Below are 16,784 nucleotides of genomic sequence, written 5' to 3' on the forward strand. Positions count from 1 at the left end.
TCTGGAATCACTGAGAGGCATAGACAAAAAGTCCCAAGAGGAATGTTTTACTCTCCATCCAAATCCAAGGAAAGAAGAAACACAACAGAGACTTAGCGGGGAGCCCAAAACTTATGCTTTACAACCCAGGACTGGCCATCCATTCTGCCAGCAGTAGTAACAGCAATGACAGCAGGAAGCCCGGATCATCCCAACATTCACTTCTCAACCAGGCCCCCAACTGGCAGACTGATATACCCACAGGAACAATATCAACCTGCATCCACCAACCAACATAAGTAGGTTCCGGCTCATTGTATGCCTCCACAGTGTGTGGTCCAGGGATAGAAGGCAGCTCAGAGAGTCATGTTCTATTTCCACACATGGTACCAGCAGCAGGATTAAGAGGAAACCTCAGAAGACAAGAATAGCACTGTAAGGACTCTGAAAACTAAATTTTTATCAAAATGACAAAAGTAAGTGAGAATCAAAACTTTAAATCTAAACAGGTTGACTGTTTCTCCCACAGAGTGGGAGAACATATTCACCAGTACATCTAATAAGGGGTTAATATCCAAAATTTATAAAGAACTTACAAAGCTCAACTCCAAAAACAACCCTATTAAAATGGGCAAAGGACCTGAATAGACACTGCTCCAAGGACATACAGATGGCCAGTAGACATATGAAAAGATGCTCAAAGTCACTAATCACCAAAGAAATTCAAATTAAAACCACAATGAGATATCATCTCATACCTGTCAGAATGGCTACCATCAATAAAACAACAAATAAGTGCTGGTAAAGATGTGGACAAAAGGGAACGCTTTTGCACTGTTGGTGGGAATGCAGACTGGTGCAATCATTATGGAAAGCAGTATGGAGATACCTCAAAAATTTAAAAATGAATCTGCTTTTTTACCCAGCTGTCCTTCTGGTAATATGTCTGAAGGAACCCAAAATACTAATTTGAAAGAATATAAGCACCCCTATGTTCATTATAGTGTTATTTACAATCACCCAAGAAGTAGCCCAAGTAAAGTAGGTCCATCAGTAGAAGAGTTTATAAAACAACTGTGGGGCACTTACCCAATGGAGGACTACTCAGTCATAAAAAGAAATAAAATTTTACCCTTTGTGGTAGTGTGGATGGACCTGGAGAACATTAGTCTAAATGAAATAAGCCAGTCAGAGAAAGACAAATACCATATGATTTCACTCATCTATGGAATCTAATAACAAACTGAACTAACAAGGCAAATGGAGACAAACTCATAGGTAGGGAGCAGGATGACAGCTAATGGGTGGAGGGAAGGTAGGGGGTAGAGAGACTGAGCAAAAAGGAAAAAGGACTCATGTGCATGGACAACAGTGTGGTGATTGGTGGGGTAGAGGGACATAAGGGAACTAAACGGTAGTGAAAAAATACAATAAAGATTAAAAAATTAAAAATTAAAAATAAAAGTCTTGAATATTGCCAAAAAAGGAAAAAATTAAAAAGTACATCAATAATTTCCCCATAGAAAACAAAATATTCACTTTTAACTACAATGAAAATATACAGAATTTGTATACTAAAAGTTACAAAATATTGTAACTTTTGTACAAAAGAAGTTACTCAATATAGTAAAAATGCTAATTATTCTCAAATTGTTCTATAAGTTTAGAAAAAATTTCTATCAAAATCACAGCTGGTTTCTTAGTAGACCCAGACAAAATTATTGTAAAATTTATATAGAAAGGAGTCAGAGTATTCAATACAGTTTTTTAAAATCTTCACCCAAGGACATGCTTATTTTTTTTTTAGAGACAGAGAGGGGAAAGAGAGGGAGAAAAACATCAATATGAGAGCGAAACCTTGATCAATTGTGTCTTGTATGTGCCTTAATCAAAGACAGAACCTACAACCAAGATATATTGCCCTCACCAGGAATTGAACTCATGAGATTTCATTCTACAGGAGGACTTTCCAACCAAGTGAGCCACACTGGCCAGGGTAGTTTTGATAAAGAATAATAAAGTGGGAGGAAGCATTTTTCTCAATGCTAAGACTTGCTATATAGCTGCAGTAATCAAGAAGGCGTGATCCTGATGAAAGGATAGGCAAATCAATGAAACAGAAGAAAAAACTCAAGATAAATCTATGCAAAAATGCCCAAGTAATTTTTGACAACAGGGGAAATGGAATTCAATCAAGGATGGACAGCCTTTGCAAAGAACAGTGCTGAAGCATTTGGGCATGCATTTGCAAAAAAGTGAGCCTCTACCTACACTTCACAGCTTATACAAAATTTAGCTCAAAATGGGTTAGAGATCATATGTTATACAAAACTATAACATGTATAAAAATAAATATAAATATACAAAAGATATAAGTAAAATAATATAAAATTATAAACATATAAAAGAACATAGGAGGAAATTGTCAGAGACATGAAACTAGGGGAAAAGTTAGATTTACTACCCAAAGCCCTATCTATAAGAGGAAAGTTGGAATAATTGGTGCCATCAAAATTCAAAACTTTTGCTTTGTGAGAGATTCTTTACAGTATGAGAAGGCAAATAATATACCAGTAGAAAATATTTGCAAATCACATATCCGACAAAGGCCATATATCTAGAGCATATATGAAACTCTCAAACAAGGGTGGGAGGTGGGGATGGCTGGGATGGGGGAAGTTGTGGGGGGAAAATGGAGACAACTGACCTTGAATAACAATAAAAATGAAAAAAATAGAAAACAACTCAATAGAAAAAAATTGCACAGACACTTCATCAAAGAGGATATACAGATAAAAAATAAGAACATAAAAAGATGTTCCTTATTATTAGCTATTGAAGAAATGCAAATTAAAGCTACAATGAAATATCTATCAAAAAGCCTAGGATGAAAAGTAGTGATTATGCTAAATTCTAGCAAGGATGCAAATAAACTGGGTCACTCATACATTGCTGATACCTATAGGGGAAGGAAGCAACATGGTACTCTAGAAAGTAGTTTGTTAGTTTCTTTCAAAATTAAAAAGAATAGATTTACCAAGCAACACAGCAACTGTATTCTTGGGCATTTGACCTAGAGGAATGGAGACTTATTTTCATGTAGAAACTTGTACACGAATAGCAGCTTCATTGTAGTAGCCAAAATCTCGAAATTACCCAAATGGTCTTTAATAGATAAGGGGTTAAACAAACTACAGTACTATGTGATTGATACTACTTTGCAAAAACAAAAAAAACTATGGATGCACACAAAAACACGCATAAACTTCAAGAAAATTATGCTAAGCCAAAAGGTCAAGCTCAAAGGATATAAAGGGTATGATTCCATTTATGTAACATTCATGAAATAATATAATTCCATAGCTGGAGAATGGATGAGTGGCTGCCTTGGGCTACAGACAGGCAGAGGGCATGGGCATGGCTACAATGAGGTGACACAAGGGAGCCTTGTCATGGCACGGTAGTAGAGCACAGGTTTTTATCATATCTGTGCTTAGTTAATTCCAATGATTACACTAAGGTCTCTCCTTTGGAAAAGTAGGAAATACTAGTATATTTGTGTTATTATATAATTATTCTTTCATAGTTATTTTCATATTAACCACCAAAGGAAGATGTCTTGGTTTTGCTTGTGTGTGGTTTTGTTTATTACCAAGTAAATGAGAGACTTAAAAATCAAAAGTGGTTTTGTTCTGTGGTGAAATAAAAAATCTTTTTTCATAGCTGAGAAGATAGTTAAAATAATTGACTAAAACAATGAAAGAAAAATGGTATTTCTTGCCTGTAAGATAAGGTAATGTATCTATCCTCAAGAAGCTTTCATTTAATTTTAACTTCTGATATAAAATGTTAGCAGCTTGTCTCTTTATTGTGTCTGCGTTGTTAGAAACAAATTGAAATTTAAGCAATACATCTGTTTCCAAACCACCATTACTTGACCTGGAAAACAAAAACACCAGAATAAATGAAAGAGGTTGAAGCCGTATTATTATTTTATACTGTATTATTTAAACATTAGTTATATCATCAAAAAATACAACATAAATATTTTATATACTTTACTATCATGGATTTATTCCCTTTCCTGTATCATATAGGTGTCAATATATAAATTATTTCCTGCTTGTATAACTCGATCATGTTCAGGAAGGGAAGAACTGAGAGTTGTAACAGAGAGTTCTAGCATTTTCTTTCTGGAAAAATACATCAAAAGCACCTGTTAAATTCATCAACTCTGTCTACACATATTTTTTCTGCATTTTTTAAAAATTATAATATCTTTTTATGTTTAAAATTTAAGTAAAATTTAAAAATTAGGTAAATTTATTTAATGATTATGAGAATCTTTAACTGAAATGCAGGTCTTTAAAAGGACAACCAGTAGAATACATTTCATCTCTATCTAGTTAAGGAAGACTCTTCCTATAGGTATTTTGTACAGGAGGGGTAACAATTAAATGTATTAATATTAATTTATTTTTGCTCTTGACATATCTAAAATTTTTGGATCCTGACCACAAAGCAAATAATTGAGGAATAACTAAATAATACAAAATTGCCTTTTTATTATACAAATTGATTTAGTTATGATTACCTGAAGTTGACAGCATGAGACTTGATGTAATGATGATTTAAACTGGAACTTTGGAATACATTATCTATCTGAGAAAAGAAAAAAACAGTATAGAACTTTGCTAAATATGATTTTCACACATTTGAATGCATCACAAAAGAGTTTGAATAAAACGTGCAGTGATTCAAAAAGCATTTAATTGTAAGTTTGTTTATACTTAACTATTTGGGCATAATCCTCTTATCATAAAGGTCATCTTTGAAATTAGATGGTGATAGTTGAACAACTTGTACCATGGTAAAGATGGGTGATAGAGAGTTAAATTGAGATATTTCAATAATCAGTACAAAATATAGAGTTTGAAGTATAAGACTGTTTCTTTGAAAACTTGGTATATATGGACTTTTGTAAAACCCACTATTACTGAAGCTCAGTTATTCTCATGGAGGTGATTAAGAAATCAATTTTTTTGGCTTTACTAAAACTGTTTAGGGCATATTTTTATCCTGTGGTAAATGGGAAGAGGAATACATATTTATGGATTATGTCTTTAAAATAAATACACTCATCAATAAAAATCATAAAATAATTACTTAAATAAGACTATGCTATTTATGTGTCATTTTAAACTTCTCTGGGATAATTTCTCTGTAGTATAAATTCCTACAGAAAATTATTTCTTACTAAAGCCATAGGTTGTTACAGAATTTGTGGTTTTACAAACCTTTTCATTAGCATCAGTCTGGCTTTTCAGGGAAAATAGATGGATCATGTGCCAAAATTAAGTGAGCCCAAGTCTCAGTAATGGTTTTCTCAAATCAGAAGTGAAGAACTTCCAAACTGTGAAACTAGGTGTGTGGTGAACACATACTTTTCACTCATCTGATTTGGTTGTAAAATTTATTCTGATAGGGTGTCATGTTATATCATATTACATAGGTTGGTGAACATAAGTTTACTGAGAAATTAATAATTATTCAAAAATCAATGACCATGTGTTTTTCTTCTATGAAGAAAAATGTGTTTTTTAATGAAATTGTTTTATATACTGCACATGTACATTTATGTGACAAAACTAATACATATTCATTGTTAAAAAAGTTATAAAAAGCTAGCAATACAGCAACATTTAATGAAAAGTATTAAAATAATTTTAAAATCACTGTAGAAAACATGCTATTTATATTTTGGTATATGTACTTCCAGATTTTATATATTTTATTACAAATTATGTGCCTATCTACTTCCATTCTCTTTTCAATTTTATTTCATTTTATTGTTTCCCTTTAAATCACAACTTTATGAACCATTATTGCCCATGGCAATTAAGCGTATAAACAGTCTGGAGTATTGAATTCCACAAGATGTCTCTAAATTTCATTTGAGGTACTGGTTTGGGTCATCTCTTCTAGGAAAATGTTTGCTAGAACTGAAACTCACAGTCCAACTCAGGAATCAGCAAATTATAGCCTATAGGACTAATGTAGCCAGCGTTTGTTTTTGTGTGCCCATCACCTAAGAGTAGTCTTCACATTACCAAAAGGTAGTCGAGAAAAAAAAGGAATAATGTTTTTTGACACCTAAAGATTTTACAAAATTTAACTTTCAGTGTCCTCAATAAAGTTTTATTGAACCACAGCCACGGTCATTTGTGGCGGTGTCATCTGTGGCTGCGGAGGCACTACAATGACAGATTGGAACTGCAGAGAAGCCAAACAGCCTGAAAAGCTGAAAATATTTACTATCTGGCATTTTACAGAAAACATTGCCAATTCCTGGTCTAAATTACTGTGTTTCTAAATATGATACTTCTCTTCTTGACATTGTTACCATTTATACTCTAGAGGAAAAGTCCTATCCTAGTGAACTGCTCATTTATTTCCTCATCATCTCTCTGATGAGTGCTTTTATTATCCTACCATGGGGCAGATGCTGTGACAGGCACTAGAACTGTAAGAATACAAGGACTTCGCCTCTCACAAATCCAGAGGGGCCTAGACATATGAAATAAGAATGATGTCACAAAGTGGTAAGGGCTCTAGCAGAGGTGTGTGAAAAGCTCCATGAGGGCACAAGAAACAGATGCTAATGTTTATTCAGACATTACTTTTCATACTTTTTATTTCCAACATAAACTGATTCTCAGACTAATTCAGAGGTCAGTGTGATTATCCTTACTTCGTAGTGGAAACCTTCCAGGGGTCAAGTAGCTTTCCCAATGTTGAAAAGCTGGCAAAGGGTAAAGCTGGGATAGGAATCTAGATGTTCTGTCTTCAAAGCTTAGACTGTCTTTAATTCAATAGATTTCTTCTTGTAACAAAATAGTCTATGCCCTGCCAATTCCACTTTACAGCATCTTTCAACTCATTTCATCACCTTCTGCTTTTGGTTGGGAAATGGCTGAAGAAATGTTTCTGAACATGGCAAGAATATTCGCCTTTGGTCAACACACAGTAGAAGCAGTGTATATAACTGAAGTCTTCAGTCGAAGTCTGTGTGTTTCTGTGCTCCAGTTTTCAGGAAATATATTAGGGTCACACACACATAGTAGGTGTGCAATAACTGAAATACAGTAACATTGTCTGTGCCTCAATGATTGAGTTATTCGATGAATGATTAAGATACTTTTTTTTGTATTTAAGCCATTTATCATCCTAATAAGCTTATGTTGTTCAGTCTTTGGTGCAATTATCCTTTTTCCAGTGTACCTGAGATAATGTTGGTTAGAGCTGCCAGGATCACCAAATAAAAATACAGTTAAACTTTAATTTCAGATAAATAATAAATTACTTTATTAGTAAAAGCATGTTTTAAATATTGAGTGACATGTATTTTGGGGAAGATGTGAAATTAAAATATAACTGGGTATCCTGTATTTTATCCAGAAAACTCAGCATAAGTGTAGTTTGGTGTGTTCTCAACTTGCCTCTTACTTTCTTTTAACCCCTTTCTTCCCAACAGTATTGTCAGAGTAGCAATGATACAAGGAAAACTTAGACTTACCTCTTCACTGATTTTTTGTTTCAGGTCAGTCCTAATTTTTGAGTGTTCCACTGAAAAATCAGGATTATATTTAATACTGGGGACCTGGAAGGAGGTTTGGTAATAGTGCACCGTCTGTTCTGGAAGGGAAAAATGCATGGCTTCTCTTTAGTTCATGTGAGTTATATAAGTAAGACAAATGGAGGGGATGGTGTTCAAAAGTGTCCTATAATTGTAAACTCCTGAGAATCAAACATTCAATAGCTTCAGCCAATAGCTCCCTCTTCCTTTTTGAAGACCACACATTCTCAGTCCTGTAGTTTTCAGTTGTGTCCTGACACAAGTGGACCTCAAAGTTAGAATTGCTGGTAAAATAAATATTTTATTCTCAGTGCACTGAGTAATATTAAACAATACAATAACATAGGATGTAAATCTATGGCATTGGTCAAAAGATAACCTTATGTGAACCAAGTCAAATTTTAAATGCTAGAAGCAATTTTTTATACGTAAAGAATTCTAATTTCTGAACTGTTGATAAATTTATGCAAATCAACATTACATTATGCAGTTTGTATATACTCATGAAAATTCTTGCTGCAGTGAAAATTGTATTCTAAAACATTAGAAAATATTAAAATTTTGAAATAATTGAATACTTAAACCTTTAAATGCAAAAAAATACAATGAGATAGATTCTTACCAAATGCCAAAAAATACACCAGGAGACTGATGGTAATTGCTAGAGCCAACACAACAGCTGCAATAATAAGGGCAATCATCCATGGTTTCAAGGAATTTTTTCTTCTCCCTCGTATTGGTGGCCTTTTGAGAGAAAGTTGTATTTTATGAATTTAAACGCTAGAATCTCACTTTCACATAGTTTTTGGCATAGAATTTTTTGAATTCATGGTTAGTTCATACTGCATTTGGTAACATTTGAATATACTTTCTATAAAAACTAGAAAAAATACTGTCAATAAAAACTCATTGATGTTTGATTTTTATCTTGATTTTAAAAAGTCAGAATTATACTGCAGTGGCTACTGTTTCATATATATCCCAGTCCATTAACTAAATGTACTGAAATAGTTTTTCTTTGTAAATAAATGAATACCAGACATTTGGTTCATGTGTTCAAATCACCATGAGCCTAATGGAGTGAGGGCACGTAGGCCACTCCTCTCATTCTAGCCTGAACAAACAGAGGCTCAAAGTTGGATACTGGAGAATCTGGAATGAGGATTTGGGTTCTTAGGGCTTTCTTCACACTTCTGTACTTAAACTCATAATCCCTGTTTATAAAACAAGTAATCTATAAAACATACAAAGAGCATCTAAAACAGGACACATAGAAGAAAACAATAGAGAACAATGAGGAAGAAATAATAAACAAAAACAAAAAAGATCATTTATATAATGAACAAACAAACATAGCTCAGGACATCGAAGCCAGGAACTCTGTGGCGTGAGAACCAGTGGTGGTGTATGATGACTATCTATTTCATAGGGTTACAAGATTCAAACCTGTGATTTTGATAGACAATGTTTCATAGAATAAGGCCATATTTAGTTGCACAAATAATGAGCAATTCAAAGAAAAATTATAATGCAATAATCGTACCAGTGGCATGCAAATATGGCAAAAAAATATGAAAGTGGCATCCAGATGCTTGACATTTAGCACACATTTGTGGAAGCAGGAAAATGTGACACAGCCCTTCTCCCCCAGTTTCAGGGCCTACAACCTAAAGACCAAGTGTGAACAATTATGGAATTGAGACAGGCTAGGAACAGACCAACAGGGGTTGTCCAGGAATATCTAACCCACAAGAGAACTGGATGGGAATATGGTTCTGATAGTTAAAGGAACTGCCTCTTTTTCTGTTACAGGTACACACAGGAGTAAAGAAGAAGGAATTACCTCCCTGGATTGGCTGCTGGTAGTGTTCAAGTGGAAAATATAGCTCCCCCCCCCCCCGCTAAATAATTAAAGATATGACTGAGGTGTGCCTTTTGGCATCAACAATCTGGAAGAAGTAACAATGCTCCTGTATCCTTGTATCTGGGCAAAGAAGCTAGAAGCAGTTTCCCCACCCCAGAACCTATAACCTGAGCTCTAATAAATACCTCATGTTGTATTAATTCTGAGTGCTGCTGTGTTTCTGGAAAGATATAAAATTACTCTGGCCAGCTACTCTTTGGTTGGTGGCAAGACAAGAGTACTCGAAACAATCCACAAATATCTGCAGTATCTTTAGAAAACCTGGGATCCCACTGCGGCACAGAAGAGCTGATGAACATATTCATCAGCTTTATTAATCCTTTTATTAATAGAAGATCATGTTCATTGTAGTGCAGGAAGATACAGACTTACAGAAACTTGACATTCAAGCAAAAGAAAAAATATAAGTGACCTCATCTTTGAGGTGTTCCTGCCAAAACAAAGATGAGTAGTGATAACAGCTACCCACTCAGCAGGTCAGTCTAGAAAATCCATTACAAAGAGTTAAAGTGTCTTGAAAAATGTCTTCCTTTTAATCCCTCCCCTATCTTTGTCTATATTTTGAGTGGCTCATTACCCACACTGTCTCATGGGGAGGTACTTTTTTTACCTCAACAGAATGGAATGAACTCTTCTTGCTCTTTTCAATGTCAGCCATTTTCTTTCAATAAACAATCTTTACCAAGGTACATCTTCAGGTCCTTGTCCCTTAGATAGCTCTCCCGACACCTGTTATTTTTTCCTCATGCTTTTTCAAGTGCTTTATATTACCAACTATTGTCACTCAATGATTCAGGGATGAGAACTAGAAGGATTTCCTTCTGCCATATACATGGCCACAGGATTTGAAGAGCTCATGGTCTCTGAAAAAGGTTGTTCTGCATAGTGGTTAAGAGTGTGGTTTCTGCAGCCAGCTGACCTGAGTTCCTGCTCAGCTGCCCCACCATGGGACATTGGCAGTCATTCAACCTCTTTGTGTCTCAGCTGCCTGATCTATAAAATAGGACCAATAATACACACCTTGTGGGTATTACACATTCTTGCAAAGACAAATGAATTCATATATGTAAGAGCACTTAGAATAGTAAATAAAACATGGTGAGGACTTATGAATTTTGTTTATTTTATTATCAAAAGCAGCAGAGAAAGGATACTAAGGAGTGTGTGATGGAGTGGAGGGAGCTGATGGAAAGTGTGTGCCGGATGGTAGACATGCTGCTCTTGAAAGAAAGGGTGGGAACTGGTGCCCAGGACCTTGAAATTTGAGAGGCAACACTGAGTACAAACTATGCACAAGTTGGGAAGCAGTGGGGTAGCCTAGCAAAGCTCTGCTAATATCCAAGGAGCATTCTAAGCTTAGGGGAAGGGGGTCCACCAGAGCTTTCAAGAGTAATGACAGGGTCCAGAAGTAGGCATCATATAGTGAGCATATTCTGAAGCATCTACTGGGAAAAAGTTATGGGACAACAGTAATTGATATGGAGAAATATAAGACAAGATAAGATGGGTCAATCAAGTAGTAGGGTTTTAATTCGCTGCCTATGGAAAATAGAACTCTGGAAGCAATATGTTATTATGAAAATTTCAGGAGGTGGTGATGTTATTTTTCACAATAACAGAGGCTTAGCAATGATGATGATGATCACTTTAATTGTGCCACCACATATGAGGAGACTTATAAAATCTGTGTTGTGAGTAGGAAAACTAAAAACTGTACAAAAGATTAGAAAAACATTTGTGCTTCCTTTTACATTTCATGTTCTGACAAGCTGTGTGTTTTTTGCCTAAAATCCCACATTATGCAGATAAGGAAAACATGTTTCATTAGTGACATCATAATTAAAATACAATGAAAATAACTGACATTTTAATTGTTGAAAAGTTCAAAGGAAATACTCAAGTTCAATGAGTACTATTCTTCAAATGTCTGTTCATTCACGTGAATTTGCACAGTGAAGTTCCATGAGAAGCCGTACCTTGAAGGACATTTTAAGAGTCCCGAGGTACTTAAATCCCTTGAGGATCAAAAAGAATGTGGATGCCATTGACCTGGGCTATGAAAGAAAGGTGAGTGTCCAGAGCAGCACTTCCCATCCACTTTGGCCAAAATTGCTTCAGTTTTGTCGGTTTCCTATTTTTTTCCTTACTAATGTTTTCCACTAACCATCACTTATCCTTAATTATATTTCTCCCTCTTATTGGTATTTAACAACAAATGTTTACCTCTACAAGAAAGTAGGACTTGTTTTGAATGTTAATACGTGCAAAAATGTATGAGCTACAAATCTTTTCTACTAAACAAATCCTAATGCCACTGTATCTGACAGCTGGGAAACAGTTTTTATTTAAAAAATAAAATTTGGAATGTGAAAAGAAAGGTAAATAAGGCCTTTCATGAGCAAGAAAGAAATATTGAAAGAACTATTTGATTCTGCTGGAGATGTCACACGAGTGCCAAGAGGGGAGGATAATGACAGGTGGGTGACTTTCATAGCTTCAGTGAACAGTACTGTCAGGAGATTTTACTTTTGATTCAAACACACATTTGAGCTTCCAGAGACTTTTGAATATTTCCTTACTGCCTTTCTACCTGCCTTCCTATTCTCTCTTTCCTTCCTTTTTTCCTTTAACAGCTATATTGCTATATAATTAACATACATCTATTTCACTCATTTAAAGTATATAATTCAATGACTCAGTATATTACAAAGTTGTACAACCATCATCAAAATAAATTTTCAAACATTTTATCACTCCTGAAGACCATGGCAAGGTGTTATTCTAAGGGTTATAGGAATCCAATTTTAAGTCTGAGAAAGACATGATATATTTTACATTTTAAAAAGGAGGGCCTTTCCTTGCTATGTTTAACTTACTTTTGGTCTCTTAATGTATAGTACTTGCCCTTACATGTGTTCTTCTGCTTTTTACATTCACCCCAGCTTTGCTTACAACATACCCTCTGCCTAAAATGTTCTCCCACCCTCCATATCTCTAATCTCCTTTTCCCCAGCTGCTGGCATTTCCATTCCTGTGGAAGCCTTTCACGGTGCTGCCTAATGCCTTCTCCCTCCTTTCAGGGCAGGCAGTTCCTCTCGCAGCTCTCCCACCCCAGTTAGCAGCTGCCCTCAGGTTTCCTATGGTGCTTTTTGCTGTTTATTTTGTTGTATTGGTCACATTCTATTTTTTCTTCTGATTATTCCTGCCCATGACTTTGTTCTTCTCTCTACCCCAGTGGCCCACTCTCATACTCCTGCTCTCTATCTCTACCAACAGCTTCAATTTCTTTGTAATGTGAATTTTAATTATCCAGCTCTTCAACTACCAGCACTCATTTTTCCAGTCCACTGCCTTTGCACCTGACTTCAGTCCTACTGGGATGAATGATCCTGTCATTGTTTTACTGTCTCCCACCGCCCTCTTGTTTGCACTGCTCTCTTCCCCAGAGTAAATCCCAGGGTCCCTCATTACACTCATCCCCTGGCATATACCCCCAATCCTATAATCCTCTTTTTCTTAGACATAGTCATGCAGTAAAACTCCAATTCTGGTTAAATACAACTTTATAGCTACTTTGTGTTCATACACAAAGAAATCATCAAGGGAAACACTAAATAATTGGACTACTTTTTAAAAATGTAGCTGGGGGAAAAATGCTCACTATGCCTATGCTGATGAGTCTCATTTTAAATGCAGGACCACTAACCTTAATTTGGCCCTCATAAAGTTACTCTCTCCTAGTATAAGAAATAGACAATTATTTTTCCTAACTTCTCAAGTCTCTAATACCTTCTCCTTCATCTTCACCCCTAGCCAATGGCCTTGTTCCATTTTACTGAGAAATAGAAATGATCATGAGAGCATTCACAAGCTCCCACTTACCCATCTGCTACCCCGTTTTGCCTTTTTTATGGCTTATTTCTGTGCCCATGTTGCTCTGCTTTTCTTCTTATTAAATAGTAACTTTTAAAACAGTGCTTAGCCAAAATTCTGGTTAATTTATTAAACTGACATCTGTTTTCTGGAGAGACAATGAATTTTAAGGGAAGGGGTTATGAGATGCGGAGTGAAAAGATTGGTTCTTGTTTTATCCTTCCACTTTCTTTTAATTGCCCAGATAGCTTCTTCAATATACCATTCATTTGTACAATCTGGTCTGTATGTGATCTATCACATAGTAATAAAGTTCTCTGTGTTGCTGTTGTCTCATGAGCAAGAAAGAGCCTGAAAGTTGCCAACTTATTATTATTGGGTTGCATATTACTGCATATATTGTGGACTATTATGAGTAAGGCTCTTAAGAAAGTATTTGATGATGATGCAGTGTTACACTATTTCATGCATTTTTGCACAATATTCCATGTCTCTTAGCAAACTCTCAAAGTCTTGAGCAGAAAATAAGCAATATTTCTCTCACATTAGATTTTTCCTAAAGTACTCTGGTCACAGAAGCCTCACCAACTCTCCGAAGAGAGTCTGCATATGTGGCGGAAAGAGGATGGATTCTTTTTAGATGGGATGCCTCGGTACTCATTAGTCATGTAACCTTGCCTCATTTGTTAGAGCTGAGTTTATTAATTTGTGAAATGCAGATGGTTCCCCCAGAGATATAAGGAGAACCAAAAGGGACAGTAAGTTCTCATTCAATGCTAGCTATTGTTATCAGGCTTGACTGAAGAAGCGACTGTGACTGACTCAACAAAATTATGTGGTTTGAAAATGTAAGCAGTAACTGCTCTGACCAAAGCAGTCCAGTCACTATGTAGAAGTTACACTCATTTGGGCGATTCCTGTCTACAGGGTAACCAAGTGATCTCTGTCCAGGTAGTGCTCTTGTCTCCAGTTTTTATTACTCATCCTCACATTTCAGCATCCAAATACCTGCCAGAGGATAACTATATTACTTCGGTTAAGTATAGACAGCATTTATAAGTAACTGATGAGCTATCTCAATTGTCAGGAGTTTTTTCTGTTTGATAAACCTGCACAGTGTAATCAGAGCCTCATGAGGGTGGTTCTTGGGAGTCTAAGGGCCCCTGAAAAGGTAGGGAGTGGTCCTTTACTCAAGGTGGCCTCACCTTATTCCAAACAGGTTTGAAAGCAAAGGGTGAGGTATAAAGGAATAAGGGTGAAACATAGGTTATCCTAACAATAGTAATAATGATGATGATAGTTTTCATTTACATAGCACTTTGTAGCTTTTAAAGAGCTTTAGCATACTTTATATCACTCAACATTTCTGTAAGATTCACATGATAAATATTATGCCCAATTTTAAATTAAGGCTAAAGTGATTTGCTCAAGAAATTAAAAGTACTAATTACTTGAACCCACCTAAGTCCCCTATTTTCTATTTGTGAACATTTTCCTCTGTAGGACACTGGTTCTAATTAAACCACAGCAGTAACCAATAAGGCATGGTAGAAGAATAGAAGCTTGGAAACAGGGAGGTAAATTTTGCCAAGCAGAATTTTACTAAAAATAATTTTACTCTCAGCCAAGATCCAGGGGCCTGGAAGACAAGTACAAGGTAGCACTTAAGAGCTTCTAGCACTTTGTGGAATAACCTCAGGGTCCAAAGCCTTACAGTGGAGCTGCCCAGGAGACGATGTGGGAGAGGCATGCCTGAGTCACTTGGTGTATGAGTCTCAAGACTATGAAGTCACCAGTTGTCTGGACTGTGCCCTTCAGGGAACCCCCCCGAAAGAGGTGGTGGCCAGGAAATGATTATTCCTTTTGGAGAGACCCAAAACCCTTTGGTGAGGAGAGTTAATTTACTTATTAGTGGGAACACATAAACCATTCTATTGGGACTGTTTTCAAGAACCTGGCTAGAAATCCAAGTCAAAGTAGTAAAATAAACCCTTAGAAAATCACTTGGTCATTTGTTACACAGGTGCCTCTGGCACAAGGGTCATGATCAAACCCTACTATAATATATGAAACTCTCTTCCCAGTGGTACCTCCATTTGGTCCATTAGCAATAATAACCTTTTACATTTATCTTTTGTAGTTTTCGTGGTGTTTATCTCAAATACCAGTACAGAGGTAAAAACAGGACTTGAGTCTGGTCTAATGATTCATAACTCTTAACTGGAAGAATCTTGACTCAAAGTTTGTTCTGACCTCAAACTCAGAGCTTTTTTCTCTAAACTGCTCTTAATTTTGTAATGAAAGTATTTAAGTGGTCTGAATTTTAATCTATTAGTTTTTCATAAGAAAGAAAATTGTCAGAGAGGACATGAATATTTTGCCAGAGAGTCAGTTTTTTAGTCAATTGCAAGAATTATAGAGGATTCCAGTTGTATAAGCTTGAAAGGATTGGCAAATACATGTAGAAACTATCAAGACAATATTTAATTGTAATAATTATAAAAATAATAAAATTTAAAAATAAAATTATTCATAGAATTTCTCCTGCCTTGTGATATATTTTTATGACTGCTGAAGCATATAAATTGCCCTCTGCAATAAATGAGCATTTGTTTTCTAAATAAGGGTGTGTAATTTGTATTTTTCTTGGAGATACCAACCTGGTCAGAAACAAAGCAAAACAAAACAAAACAAAACAACACAACACACCTCTTGCATTAACTAAGAAGGCATTCTGCATTGTTAATCTGACATTCTCAATCTAGAATGGCCCTTTCCTACTTTCCTACTTGCAAAACACGTACTCAGCTTTAAGACCTCATCCAAGTGCTCTACTGAAAGTGTTCATTTTCTGTCCTGCTTAAAGTTAATTGTTCTTTCTTTTTTTGTTTTTATAGTATATTCCAAATTTCCATTGCAGACATAACAATTTTGCCATAAGCACTAATAATTCTAGATCAATTTCCTTAAATTTTAAAAATAGACTGATTTTTAATATGGCCAATCTCTAAGCAATAACATTCACCAAATACAGAGTTTGATGTAGTAGCTTTATTTTCTTGAATATACATTGAAATAAATCCTATATAAAATCACTTCATATATCACCAGCAGTACGAATACTGGTCTTTTAGGTAATACTATTGAAGTGTGTTGATTATACCTGTACTTAGACTTCATTCAATTCTAAATTGCATTATATTTGTTATCACTCACTGTTCTTTTTCTTCCCCTTACCAGAAATCATGTTTCCTTTATCCTTCTACCATGTGCCTAGTTACTACTACAAGTCTTGTCCTTGGTAGGAATTGAGTACCTTTTTTAATGTTGTTGAAATGAAGTAACATTGAGCCCATCTTATTATATTTAGAT

General features: G+C 35.4%; 1 protein-coding gene across 1 annotated transcript in view; it reads right to left on the reverse strand.

Moving 5' to 3' along the window:
- The window catches only part of LOC123815967 (transmembrane protease serine 11G-like), a 35,340-nt gene that overhangs the window by 11,938 nt on the left and 6,618 nt on the right, over positions 1–16,784 (reverse strand). Inside the window, exons 2-5 of the mRNA XM_045834704.1 lie at positions 8,238–8,359; positions 7,556–7,674; positions 4,574–4,641; positions 3,761–3,918 (exon numbers count right to left, since the gene is read on the reverse strand). Of these exons, the coding sequence (XP_045690660.1) occupies positions 3,761–3,918; positions 4,574–4,641; positions 7,556–7,674; positions 8,238–8,359 (467 nt within the window). The remainder of the gene's footprint in view (positions 1–3,760; positions 3,919–4,573; positions 4,642–7,555; positions 7,675–8,237; positions 8,360–16,784) is intronic.

This window comes from Phyllostomus hastatus, unplaced genomic scaffold (assembly GCF_019186645.2).
Source record: "Phyllostomus hastatus isolate PE091 unplaced genomic scaffold, TTU_PhHast_1.1 phas_contig_196, whole genome shotgun sequence".
Lineage (NCBI taxonomy): Eukaryota > Metazoa > Chordata > Mammalia > Chiroptera > Phyllostomidae > Phyllostomus > Phyllostomus hastatus.